This window comes from Acartia tonsa, chromosome 1 (genome assembly GCF_053477335.1).
Source record: "Acartia tonsa isolate MP-2025a chromosome 1, ASM5347733v1, whole genome shotgun sequence".
NCBI lineage: Eukaryota > Metazoa > Arthropoda > Copepoda > Calanoida > Acartiidae > Acartia > Acartia tonsa.
In genome coordinates this window covers 45,069,163-45,084,038 of record NC_137260.1, presented here as the reverse complement: position 1 = coordinate 45,084,038, position 14,876 = coordinate 45,069,163, and the positions used below count along the sequence as shown (strand labels likewise).

General features: G+C 37.1%; 1 protein-coding gene across 1 annotated transcript in view; it reads right to left on the bottom strand.

Moving 5' to 3' along the window:
* Positions 1-14,876, bottom strand: part of LOC145321372 (uncharacterized) — an 83,705-nt gene that overhangs the window by 5,208 nt on the left and 63,621 nt on the right. The window contains exons 8-12 of the mRNA XM_080162875.1: positions 12,562-12,645; positions 12,070-12,136; positions 10,311-10,348; positions 9,695-9,795; positions 8,206-8,335 (exon numbers count right to left, since the gene is read on the bottom strand). Coding sequence (XP_080019001.1) covers positions 8,206-8,335; positions 9,695-9,795; positions 10,311-10,348; positions 12,070-12,136; positions 12,562-12,645 — 420 coding nt within the window. The remainder of the gene's footprint in view (positions 1-8,205; positions 8,336-9,694; positions 9,796-10,310; positions 10,349-12,069; positions 12,137-12,561; positions 12,646-14,876) is intronic.

The following is a 14,876-nucleotide window of genomic DNA, read 5'->3' as shown; positions in this document are numbered from 1 at the left end:
ATGGCATGGCCATCAGGCCTAAAATTAATTATGGTAACTTACGAACACCACAATAACTCAAACCGACTCCACTACCACATAAGGATAGGAATAAGGAATGGGAAAAGCATTCAACATTCATGAAATGCACATTTACCACTCACACATCTCATTATATCATGGCCTCATAATCTCAATTAAAGTTAGAATTACAGACCATGTAATTGCGAATACATGAATTAATAATCAATAGTACCTAAACTTTGATTAGGTACCTACATAATAATAGGCAAATGATTTTTATATTAAAATCGCATCAATAATTAAATAATCAACTCAAACTTTTAATCAAAAGAAAGAAAGATTAAATAATGACATTTTTTCTACTGATTCTTTTTGCTAAAAAAGAAAAGTAAAAATTTCATAAAAAACTTCTCAAAATTAAGCATTTTCTCCAGCGGAAAAATACTCGGGCTTACATCTAGACATTCTTAGATAAAATAGGTAAATCCTTAAATCTAACATGTTTAATAAAATAGATACTTAAATCTAAATAAAATATGACTGTAAAAAAAAATCATCAAACATCGGAAAATTAAAATTTCATAATTTTAAATCTTCGTGAATCAAAATTGCGTAAAATAAAATTGCAATTGAAATATGCAAATTAAATTACCAAAATAAAACAAAAGCTCAATTATAAGAAAAGAACTTCTCTAAATGCTGAGTTTGCAATTTCTCTCTGTTTTAAGAAGAAAGCAACTTGTACATATTCATACAGTCAAAATTAAGGCAATTTGGGGCCTCAGTTAGAATGAACCCCTCAAGATACAAACTAACCAATCTTTCAAATATTAATAATGCCATGTTCCAGCTATCCTGACGGAGGTTATGTCTTTCCATCTCAATTTTTTGATACTGCATAATTTCCGACAGGATTTCTGGCGCAGGGCTCCATCAACTGAAAATAACATAATTAGTGATGTTTAAATCAAATCAAAAATTAAAAGAATCATGAATAATTCAAGAAACTTTAGAATCATCAATCAAAGCAATCAAAATAAAATTATCTTATGCTTTAGTTTTGCCGTTCTGTAGTATGTCTGGCCGAGGTAACAGAGCTAAGATACACTATAGAGCGGTCTTATTAAGCTTAAATCTTCGAACTCAAAGAATCTACTTAATTCAAGACGAAAAAAATCTGCATTTTTCTTTAGGTACATCGGTTAAAAGGTAAATAGAAATAATTTTAATATATATGTAATATTAAATTATCTATGTGATTATAATAAATCTTAAGAAATATTTGTATGATGTAAAAAATCTCATTGTGTTACTTTTTATCATATCGAATTTCAATTAAACAAGGATAAAAATGTTCGTATTTGCGTAGGTACCTAGGAAAATTTCCGCAAAAAAAATCCCTGGTCCCGGAAAGACTTAAATCATTGAAAAAACTTGCGTAAACGTATAATTAACTTAAGTTTGCATTTCAAATGAAAAAATCTTGCGTCGATTTGAAAGTTTAAACGAAATTGAGTCAAAATTTGCGTTTTTTGTCTTTCGAAAAAAATATCTGATAAATCTACCGTAAAAATAAAATTCAAAGTTAAACAAGAACGATACTTATACTAAACTTTGGGTAGATTGATCTTGAGCAGACGTCTTGCGGAAGTCTCGTTACTCGTGGCGGCTGCGTCATCTGATAATTTGAACTTGCAAACCACGGTCCTCCCACCTGGGCGCACTTCTTCCACACGCCCCAATCTGAACTTCTTCATCAAATTTGTGCTATCGTCGATCAGCACCACGTCTCCCGGCTCGAGCAGCACCTTGTTGCTGCGCCACTTGACGGACTTGAGTAGCTCAGGCATGAGCTGCTCCTTGTACACCTGATGGAACTGACGGGTCAACTCCTCCAAGTTCTCCAGCCTCCTGGTGATGGGCTCTTTACAACCTGTCTCAAAGGTGCAGATTGCATCGTTGGTCCTGCCGCCTAACAGATCAGCAGGTGAAATTATTCTCCAGCAATTGACGTCATCTCCTTGGGTGGCATAGGTCAATGGCTTAGAATTCAAGACTTTTGCAGTCTCAGCACACAACACCAATAAATCATTGAAGGTTACAGTAGCACCAGCCAACTTCTTGTTCAACACACGCTTGACCAGCCCAACCTGCCTCTCCACAGTACCCACGAACGAGTGTGCTGCGGTGGGCACCAGATGCCATTCAAAATGCATTCGGGTATCCTTCAAAAGTTCATCCATAATTCGCTTGGCACTGGCCATATTGGTGCCTCTGTCTGTGGTAACCCTTCTAGGCATATTGTAAAACGCCTGAAGTTTTCTCAAGCCGACCAGCACGGCTTCAGTTGAATAATCAGTCAACACATCAACAAACACAGCCTGTGTAAATCTACAGGCCACAATCAACAACCAAACTTTGTACTTGGTCTTGGAACTCCTGGTACCAACGCCAGGCTTCGTAACTTCGATCGGCCCCGCAAGGTCCATATGCACCTCCTTGAAGGGCACAGAGGGCTCGACACGATCTGGCAGAATATTAGCAATTGCGGGACTCGAACGCTTGGCATATTCAATGGAACATGCAGCACAACTCTTGACCACTTTCATAGCCTCCATGCGGCCATGTGTGATCCATGCATACCTGCGGCTTTGCGCCAACGTCTTACGATGGCCTCCATGCCCCAATTCATCGTGGGACTGTTGAAGGATGAGCCGCGCCAGCCTGTTGTGGCGGCTGAGCAAGACAACACCTGGGCTGTCCTTCATAATCTTCCTGGGGCCTCCAGCAGCGGCCTCAAGAGCCTCATCTCCTCTCCCGGACATTTTCAATATTGTAAATGTCCTAAGAGGATAACATCCATCATGACCCACAATGGGCCAACAAACCTGGACCTTGTGATGATACGGTTGAAGGGAGTCAAATTTCCCCTCGGCGTCCATGGTCATTTCCTCCTCTTGGTTGAAGGAAGTCAAAAACAGGTCACAAACAGAATCCATGTATGTATTTGTGAAAGTATAGTTCTCATAATACTTAGAACTATCATTGTTGCTAACACCATCCTCATTTGCTGCAACGCCACGTTTCTTGATAAGCAGCGTTTTAAAGCAGTTGGCAGCCTTAAGAACTGCGGCCACAGTCCTCCTTGCCTGCCTGTAGGTCCTTCTTGCCAGAGACCTCCAAAAATCATTGTCCACTACCTGTGTGAACATTACCTTGAGCTTCGCCATCTTGGGATTTAGCTCGCTCTCGGGAATGGATGCATTTACCTCACCCGCCGTCTTAACGGGCCACTGGTCCTGTTCCAGGCACAACCAGCTTGGACCTTCTTGGTATGTAGATCCAGGTTGTACATCCTCAATCGTACACAAACCACGCGTTGCCAGATCGGCAATGTTGTGCTGGGTTGGAACCCATCTCCAATCTTCAGGGCTCGTCAACTGTTGTATCTCGGAAACACGATGACTGTTAAAAACATTTAACATAACACTGTCACTGGATAGCTGAGCTAGGGCGCAGCTGCTATCACTAAAAAACACTTTGCCAGAAATGTTGAAAGGTAGGGCTCTGGCAACAGTATCCACAAGCCTTGCCAAAATTAGACAACTAAGCATTTCTAACCTTGGTATAGACTCAATCTTCACTGGTGCGACACGTGACTTGGCGCAACACAAAACTACATCATATCCTCCAGGAACTGGCCATCTCAGGTAGGTGATGGCTGCATAGGCCTGGTTAGATGCATCGCAGAAACCAACAAGCATTGGAAGCCCCAACGGCTTATCAGGAACCATCGAACGTCTGAACGACACGTTTCCAAGTGCCGAACGGTCCTGGAGGCTGGACACAAGCTCCGACCTCAACTCTCCAGGTATAACATCATCCCAGTTGCATCCATGTATGCAAACTGAGCGCAGACAAAGCTTGGACTTAAGCAGCAATGGCGCTGCTAGACCCATTGGGTCATAAAGTTGTTGCACAATTCTCCAAACTTCACGTTTAGTTATCAACTCAGGTAGACTTCTCCAGAGATCCTCCAGATCTAGATCCTCCAGTAACTTTCTACCCTTAATCTTCTCGCCGTGGTTGGCTCTGACAGGTAGGAACAACTTATCCTGTTTAGGGTCCCATACAAGGCCCAGAACTTTTACACTGTCAACATCATCTCCAGAATAAACAACAGATTTAAACTTGAAATTGCCAGGTGCAATCATATCCTCCAGCTCTTGGACCAGCTGGACAGCTTCAGGTTTGCTGTTATGACCGCTCAAACAGTCATCCACGTAAGTACAAGTCTCCAATTTGACCGATGGAGGATCTTGATACAAAATAAATTCAGAACTGAGTGGTTGCTGAACATCTCTCCACACATCCTGCTGGGCTACAACGTCACAACCTCTAATCTTCTCAGATCCATAAACATCTTGAACATCCTGCTGGGAACGTCCACCAAAAATACGACCAGTGAGTCTGAGGGCGGTCACGGCCATATCTCCAGCCAAGGCCTCACCAAAGTTGATGGTTTTGGTAAGGTAGACCTCTGGCTCTCCATCAACTGTATCAGCGAAAAAAACACGTTTCAGCTGAGAATCTTCATAGGTAGCTAATAATGAATTATAGAACTTCTGAATATCAGCCACGAATGCACACTTATAACTTCTGAACCGGATAAGATTGTGCATCAGAGTATATAATGGAACTGGGCCGTCCATCATAATACTATTGAGGCTTAGCCCCTTGCAGCAGAGGCTAGAATTGGCGCATATCCTCAAGGGCGTGGAAATAGACTCTTTATATGCGCAGACTAGGCTCGAATAATACACGGGCTTAGTATAAGCTAGGTCTTCTGGCGAAGCTTTCTGATACACTCCACGAGACACAGCTTCTTGAAACACTTGGCAGAAGGTGCTGTACTCACCTTTTTTAATCATTCTCTGCCGGTCACGTAAGCAGATCTTATAGGCCTGCTCTGAATTGTCAAATAACACACTTGGCGGCTGCTTGTAGGGATATGAGGCCGTCCAAATATGGTTCTCAAGATCTAATGTCAGACCTTCTTCAATCAGCTGCCGCTTACGCACATCCAAGGCGGACTGCCCGGCGGCTATGGCGGCGCAATGACGGCAGTTCTTACAACCGCTGCACATTGATGGCGGCTGTATTCCCAAACTCTCAGTACTCAGGAACTCCATCTTGCTGACCTCCAACTTCACAGCTTTACAGGCGACAGGATTAGCAACAGTCCTGCCATCTGCAGACACAACTAAATAGCCTGTACCAAATAAGCTTCTGTACAGTCTAGAATCACCAACCATTTTATCTGCACACGGGAACATAGCTGGTGTTAAATGGCCGATTAAAACATCAATCTTGCCGTCGACCATAGAAAAATTATCAGGCTTCATGTTGAAAATGTCGGCGGCGGCTGTAGGATCAATAGAACGCAACCCTTCTTCAGTACCAATGCTGGGCACTACCGCCGCCTCCAGAATATGTGAATTCCGGTTGCGGTCAACCAAACAAATCTTGACTGTAGGACATGCTTGGCTCTTTCCATCTGCCAGAGAAATAGTAGCTGTGCGACCAGTTGATGGCAACTCTAACTTCTTGGCAATACTTCTAGAGATCAACGTCAAATTTGCTCCACTGTCCCACATGGCATTGACGGTGACTTGACGTTTGTCAGCCGCCAACGCCGGGACCTGCTGCAACATCAGCATAAAATTGTTCTTGCTAAACAATTGTGATTCATACACTGCCGCAACTTGTCCACTAGCAACTGATTCATGTAATAATGAATTATGAGGCTGGTTGCAACTGTCAATGGTACAGCTGCCAAGCTTATCGGCTCTGGGACAATCGGCCACCCGATGCCCTTTTTGTAAGCAGAGCAAACAGGCGCCTATCTTCTTGATGAAGACTTTGCGTTCAGGGACAGACATATCCCTAAACTTGGAGCACTTAAACAACAGGTGATCAGAGTTACAACCTTCCGACGGGCAAGGCTGTTTCTTCTTGGTCTTAGCTGGAGACCCAGGTTTACCAACGGCTGTAGCTGCGGCCGCAGGATTACCTTTCTTCTTGGAGGGGGTGTCTACATCGATTGAACACCTCATCAAAATGGCGCCACGCTGTTCCTCTATAATCTTCAACAGCTTAGGAATATTTGGGGTATCCATCGAGCCCAACGCCAGGTTGAGCTTGTCCTGGAAATCACGTGGCAACTTTTTGGATAACATTTCCAAAAGAATAATGGTCAACCACTGGCTTGTGGTGACTTCCTCATCATCATCATCTTTAGTCAGCTGCTCGAGCTGGCTAACTGCACCACCAAACTCTGCTAAGACTGTCACAATCTGGTTGGAGTCCGACGGTTTAGGCTTCTTCTCCCATTGGTTGAAAAGGCAGAGCATCTGACGTGTTTTGGACTTAAAACGTGCGTCGAGGTAAGCCCATTGAGATTCATGTGATTGAATCTGAATTAACTGAAGTCTCAACTCTTTATTTTTGCAGACCTTTTCACTGCTCAACAATAACTGTAAATATGACGGGTCCTGTCCTACGGTAAGCTTTTTAAAATTGTCCTTGAAACTTACGTAGGCTGACTCTGAGCCGTCAAAGCTTGGAAGAAGACGTTCGTCGACACGATTCATATATCCTGGCGTGAACATAGAACCGGTGCCGAACTGTGGTGTGCCAAACGGCGACACAAATGGCGATGCTGTCGAAGCACCCGCCGTCGTTGTAGGCGGCTTCACAGGTTCAAGCTTAACCTCGGCCAGCCGTTTCATCAAAGCAGACAAAGTGTTTATAATTGGTTCTGGTAAGGGAAAGTATGACCCTTTAATAACCTTCACAATCTTTAAGCAACGATCATATAGTTCAGCCTTATGGTCAGGCAAATTATCACCAACTAAATCAACAACACTTTGAATGTCACTAAGCTCCTCCATAGCATCTAGAGCATCTTTCAGAGCGTTATAATCTTTTTGCACAGTAATTATATTAGAATAAATGTCACTAAACTCCTCAAGCTCTTGGATTCTCACACCAAGCTTGCTAAAACCGACCATAATGCTATCGAATGTCTCGAACTTGTCATGGACAAGGATTGACTCCTTAGTGAAATGTCTAACATCAAGCTCTGAAGATTCACTGACCAACTTCATCACTTTATCTAGTTCACTGGTTAGGGCCTCGACGGCTGGGCGCAGCCGTAGTCCCAGTTGAGCGCCTTTATTCTTTTTAGGACCCATGATTGTCACAATAATTAACTGTACTGATTACGATTATAATAGTGTGTGGTAAGGTATCACAACCAACACATTCACAAAACTTCACAGATATTTTCTTAGCCGCATCTGTTCTGTCTCGTTTTCATTGTTTCGGTACGCATGCCTTGCCGTACACGAAATCTTAATCTCCAAGCCCTCCGAATGACCAACATGTGAATGTTTACAAATGTGTATTTATTACCATGAAAACGGTGAATCTAAAACAAAAATATAAAGATTAATTACATAGCATTAATGGTTTATTATTTTTGTATATCGAGGTTGCGTGATTTCAATTTAATTAAAAATATAAAATTTCTAAAAAACTTTAAATTGGCACGAAACATATTAAACAGCATCAGAAATTGATAATTTTAGATTCAAATGATCAATAAAATTAAGGAAAATATTCGTATGTCAAAAGTTAGCAGTTAAATGGTCTATTTGTTGAAAAATTAATGTTTTAAATTTCTTCGTAAAAATATACCATACTACACTTATTATTAAGAATTAAGATAAATTCTTACCACATTATGATGTCAAACTAAGCAGGAAGGCTTATTTGAGATCTTCCACGGATTAGAGCGCATGTATATCCATCCAATACATTATTTTTATTCACGTAGCTCTTCACATGGGAATCAACAAGGAAAAAATGTGCGCGCCTTTGTTTGTTTACAAGCGAAGCGCGGAGATAGTTAGGAATGCCGCGTAACACACTCATTCTCTGGTGTAAGGAAAAGGGAATTAATGGGTTCGAACTTGCCAGGGAATACAAGAAAATCATTCCAACACAATCATGTTTTGTGGGGTTTTTATTTTCTTGTACCTGTACGGTTAGATTTTTAAATGGATTACTTATTGAATATTAGGTGCTTCACCCCTAGTCTATAGTTGAGGGCGACTGTTACTGTGAAGAAAACTGTACCTGGAAATGGAACAAGTCATAGCTGAGCAGAGGAACACGTTGACACACAACATAATGAGGAATAGGACTCCAAATACAACACACAGCCAGAGCAACCATGGAGGACCCAACTCGCATAACTCCGTAGAGGCTGAAATAAAATGAACTTATAGTAATACATGAATTACAATTGGCCAAATCCTAAGCAATGAGTATGCACGAAGGAGAGCAAGTGATTCTAAGCACCTTCCAGAATGGATTCTAAGTGTTTGGTTGGTGAATATGCTAGGGTTGTGTTTTATATCGTTATATAAATTTTTAAAAATAAGTTTTGAAATGGTTTTATTTGAAAAAAAAACTTCGAAATGATAAACCTTTTTGGACTATATATTTATAATCAAATGTTTTGTTTAGTTCAAACTGCTGTGACACAAAAGTAAACTTTTCCAACGAAAAATGTTAATTCAGAAAAAGGGATGGTAACTTGTAATATTGTAAACATTTTTATTAGTGTTCTTTTGTAATGTACAGCATTTGATTATGTTTTGGTGTGTTATTTTATTTGAACCTTTGAACGCAATAAATCATTTGATGATATTTCATCAAATAATGCTTAACATTTAAAGTTTTATTCATGGAAAACCATGGTGAAACTTAATTCTTTTAGTTGGTACAGCTAAAACAAACATAACCCTAGCATATTCACACAAAAAATATTTATAATCACTGCTGGAAGGTGCTTAGAATCACTTGCTCTGTTCGTGCATAGTTAGGTTTTACAAGGAGTTAGAGTATATATAAATAAATATGTATGACTTAGGAAACCTTAACTCCCAGGGTAGCTTAATTTTATAGGATTTAGCGTAATGTCTTTGAAACAAATCAAATATTTAACAAATTGTTAAATACAACCATTGACATATTGTAGACATGCTGATATTAAAGATTAACTGACCAGACATTAGCATGATTATCAAAACTATACTAAAATAAATTATATAAACCTATATGTACATTTATTTTCTAATGACTAATAATAATATGATTTCAAAATATTTATAAAGTATTAATGTTTCAGACTTACAGCCATGAAAGACTTTTAAAGTTGGTTTCATTATCAAAATATTTTTTACGTTTTAGTCAACTAAAATTATTTACTAAAATCTAAAAAATATAGTGTTGTGTGATAGGTCTAATAACTTAATTGAAAGACTAACAAAACAAGATAGTAAGATCTTGACCATTACTACTAACAAATCAGAAAAATATCAAAATTTCAAAATGATATCAGGATTTAACTTATCTCTTACTTCTTTTTATAAAGCCTTTAAAAAAATGACGTCATACAGTACAAATGACCAATGTTAGGCCAATACACAGACTAAATTACCAATGGTAGACCAGTATACATTTTAATTGACCAATGTTCAGCAATTATGATGTCATTGTTTATAGGCACTAAATAAAGCTTCTTTTACTACTTATTTCATTGTTTTAAGACTATTTCTACCTAATGCTGATACGCCAGGTTCCAGAACATAAACTGTTGTGGAGGCCATCATACGATGCTCGTTTCCTGTCTCATCATCCACACTGTCCCCTACTCGAGACCTACAACAAATTTTTAATTTTAAATTTAGCTATAATCATTTATATTAGTAGTGGCTATTCAATCCTAATGCCATTTTTAGTAGCAAATTCACTGTCAGTCCGTGTGTAATGCTGTGATGGAAAATTTGATTTTCTCGGCTGCTATCTAAGATTTCGTTTGATACCATGTACCACTATATTTTAAATTGGAGGGGAATGATCAAATGAACTTACTAAACTTGAAATATATGAGTCTATAGTTCTTTAGATATAAACAAGGCATTTGATAATTTTAATTATTTAAATCAAGATATTCAGTGTTTTTGGAAACTACACATTCGGGGCCAAAGTAAAAATCCAGCCCCCGCCCCCCCCCCCCCCACCCACTTCTATATCCCTCTCTCTTTCCCACTTCTCTTTAGTTACAACTCAAATACGTTTTACGCCACATAAAATATCGAAATTTTGGCAATAGCATTAATTTGCGGAATCACGGCCCTTGCATGTATAACAATTGTTTATACATAAAGTTTTACCTTTCTTCCGTATCTGGATCTGTCACACACAAAGATTCCTAAAATTAAAAATAATTATTTTATTTTTTCAAACAGTTCTTCCTATTATAGGTGCTATAGAGGTTTATAACTATTTTGAAGATGGGTTTCTCCATCCTACCAAAAGAAATCGCCTCTAGAGGGGCGTAGCCGCTAATATTATAAAAACTATCGGTTACGCCCCTAGCATCTAGGGTTATGTGTTCACTAGGGCATAGAAAGACTTAAAAAATAGCTCAAACCCATCTCATGACTTAAATCCAAAAATGAAATAGCCTATGACCATCACACGACCTATCCTAAAATAGAGAACCCAATCAGTTCAGCAGTGAGATCTGAAGATTCAGACAGAAATACGTGTTACTTTCCATATAAAGGATTAATGTCTATAAGAAGCTGCATTTTAACACCGGCAGCTATTTCCCTTTTGAACACGACATACAGACACCCTTTCTCTTTTATAAAGGAATAACATAATCATTAATTTAAAACTTTTAAAATGGAAAGTCGAACGATGTCTGTCCGCCCGTCCATCTGGATTAGGCTTGAAACCTAGCTAATAGTCTGATTTTTCTCAGAGAATGTCCTTTTTAGTTAAGTTTGCTATGATTTTAGGCTATTTTCTCGCAAAAAAATTGTCCCCGACCACACAAAAATAAAATATCTGCAATTTAATAAACCACTCAAAGTTTATGTTTAAAAAGATATTTCCTAACTCAAAATGCATAGAAATACATATGTAGAAACAGAAATGTAATTTGTTATTGTATTACGAGTTCAAAGAGAAACCATGTTAGATTCAATTTACATAAATATAAACTTGTTTTTAGTGTGGCTTCCAAACCCATTAATATCCGCTGGATGAGAAGAGGTTCTCAGCCGTACTGAAAAATCATGTATATCATCGTATTACTGAAAAAATTTTACGAATAATGAAATTAGAAATCATGTTAATATCAGTTTTGTTAGTCTTGGCCCCCATCCGTTCGGGGATAACAAAACTGGAATTGATCTCATAAATTATAGTTTTACTATCCGAGGAAAGCTGTCTATAATATGATGCGATAAATAATATATTCTTCAATTTCTACACATATTCTGTTTTAAACCCATTAGACTAGTTTCAATCCTACATACCCCTAATGTACTGTGAGGATGAAATATATAATACATCTACCGAAAGAAATAAAACAGCCCTTCCCCCTAATAGAGAAAAAAGGGTAGCCTGTGTCGTCAACCCAATTTGCTACACCCATAGGGATTCTTTGAACACGTCATTGACGCGCACAGAAACCACCATCAATTTAAAATAAAAAAGCTGTTTGTAGTTTTTAATTTTCTAATTCTTCTAGATTAGGATATTTGGTACTGGAAAGCGCCGCAGGGTTAGGGCATATCTGGCATAGGTTCCTTAGGGTTAATACCCCCTTGGGATACACACAAGAACCCCCCCCCCCTCCCTTATTTTCAATTTATTAATAAGTAATGGGATGAATAGGTACTTTTAGGGAAAGCACAAATTGACTCGTCAGCGTTTTTAGGAAGTATTATTTAAAGGGGTTGTGTTTGGGGTAACAACAAAATCCAATAGTTATTTAAAAACAATTGTTTCAACTACAAAAAGAATGTTCTAGCCGTATATTCGTATGATAACTTCAAAGGGAAACTTTTATTTCAAGATATTTAATTTATTCCTAGGAACAAGGATTATGAAGTGAATACCAGAGTGGCTGTTTTATACCTGACAATTTCTGGTCTCACAAAGGATGATATCGCACTGCAGGTGCACTGTATTTGATTCAGGAAATCTGAAAAAGTGAACATACTACAGATTTGATAGTTTGATCTTTATAATTACTTTTTCTTCAAGTTGTGAGTTAAAGTAATTTTAATAATTATTTTTATCCTTATATAAAAATAACAGGATGTTTGTGTGTCTGTCAGTTTGTCTGTGTGTAGGAGTCGAAGTTATTTAAATTTTATCATTTTCTGAAATTAAAGTACAAGAATAGAGGAGGTTGGGGGTAAATAACTATTTGTGCACTGGGCGGGGACCCTGTGGCGACTTTCTATTGGGTCTTATGTGTCTCCCAATAGCATTGGAAATATAAACACAGTCAAGTCGATACTAAAGAACAGTGAGCAATTTGCTAGCAGACGAAAAAGATACCCACCACTTTGGCCATGTAGTTGTCTGGATTATATATCTATACTTATACATTTATTATATTACCTGAACATGGAGTAAAGATTTGCGGAGGAAGTGCCAGTTTCTCTATCAAATACAAACTGAGATATCACATTCTTCTCCGGACACCTAAACAAAATGAATAGTTATTTATCACAAAGTATTAAAGACAGCTTTCCGCGGATACTAAAATGAAAATGATAAAATTAAAACTTAACTTAAAACAATGAAAGATGGATGGAGTTAAAATGGTAAAATAACAATAAATGGACTATTGAAACCGCCATCACCAATTTTGAAATAAAATTGAGGGGTCTTGAATCAGCTTGATCCGACCTAAACTTAGAAAAGTATCAAAATAGGGTTTTTAATTGTCTTTAAGGTCCATATGCCATATGGAAAAAATCGGTGATTTATCTCCAATTTACATATCCCTGTAGTTTTAGTAATTCAAAGTTTACCACGGCTGATTGCACAGAGCAGGCGATAAGAAAATAATCAGTATTAATCATTTGTTATGCTAACATGATTACTGACTTAATTTACATTTTCATCCGTTTATTTATAGGATTATATTTCATGAATAACTTTATGTTACGATTATGAATTAAAATAAAAAAAATATTTTATCTTAAATTATTTTTTTCCCCAGGCAATCAATATATAGGTACAAAATAATATACTCTTAAAAGCAAAGTCGTACTGAAAGAGAGAGTGTTATCATTTGATATGGGCTGTATAGTGTATAGTACTAATATATATTACAATGTGTTATGTATGTATGTATAACAAATGGTTCAATCATAAAACATTTTATCAAGCTCATTTTCAATGTCATACGTAAGATATATATTTTTATATATACATACACTTTTGGGCAGTGTGGCGTGAACGGGGTTTTTCCAGAGGGGTGGAAAAATTGAACACCCTTCTTAAACCAAAATCCAGGGGGTTGTGCGCTTTAGAGGGGGTGTGTATACCCCTGTAAAGGAGGATGGACCCCTATTGGGGTCTATCCACCCCCTCAATTTTGTTAAGAAGTGGATACTTATGAAGTCTGCATTGAATTTTTTTAACCCTCTGTCAAATCTCTGTGCACACTCCTTAATGAAAGTAGTGTAGCTGTACAAATCTTAGAAATAAGTCTTTCCGGCCAAAATAGTGCATTAACTAAAATATTCCAGTAATTTACTAAATATTTATAGCATATTAGAAATTTTAGCTCCTTATGACTAAATGGGTTTAAGTAATAAAATTATTTAATTATGAAACACAAAAGCGATAATTATGAAATAAGGTACATATTTAGTCATATAATAGGTTATTAATTTTTAATTTTAAAAAAAGGGTTATTAATCAAGTCTAATTTCAATGCAAAAAAAGTTGTCATCCCATAAAAATAGTATATCTTAGTAAATATGAATTTTTAAAATTTCACGAACAATTAACCGCAATTCTGTTATAAATAGTTTTATTCTGATATTATATATGAGAAGACCATAGTATATCTTTTCTATGTAGTATTTTTGATTAATTGAGCTTCTATAATCTATTCTAGTTTTTAATCGGTATCTTTTTGCACCATTATTACAGACGCTTTTATTAAAGTTCTAATTATTGGATACATGCAATGTTAATTTTTTCTAAATGCTTTTCTAATATTTATATTTAACTAAAGTAAATAATGTTTTTATAAGGTTCTACTATGTAAAAGTCACCAAACCTTTTGATCTCTTTTTATTTCTTTACAAGAAATGCAATGGTTAAATTAGATACATACTAAAGATTTAGGTGACATTCTACATGAAAATTAATATAAACAGTTTTAATATAACTCTAATATATTTCTATTGGTAGACTACCCCGTTAAAGCCTTTTGTTATTCAGTTCAAACACCGAGATAAAGAATTTTAATTGGCTAGAAAACCTGAAAGAAGCAGCTAAAGAAGTCATAAGAGGATTGGGCTGTATAAAAAGTTTACATATACAAAAACTTGTAGACAATAACAAGTATGGCAACATCTGTAAGCAGCAAAGCATAAATAATTATGGCAGGAAAAACGGACAAAGTGAATTATAGATCAAATGTTCAGTAGTCACAATAAAGGGTGTAAACGAAAACGAGAAATATAGAAAATCACAAAACCTAAAGTATTTTGTCTATGTAGTATGGCCGACAGTCTAAATGGCCATGTAAAATATATACAGGATGCTTTTTATTATTCTCAGAGAAATACATCCCATATTTGAGACAGACATACAGACGGACACTGCGAATTATAGTGTAATTTCACTAATAAAGTTTTATTTATATCATCATTGAAATTATATTTACTCAAAACTAAGATAAGATCTACTAT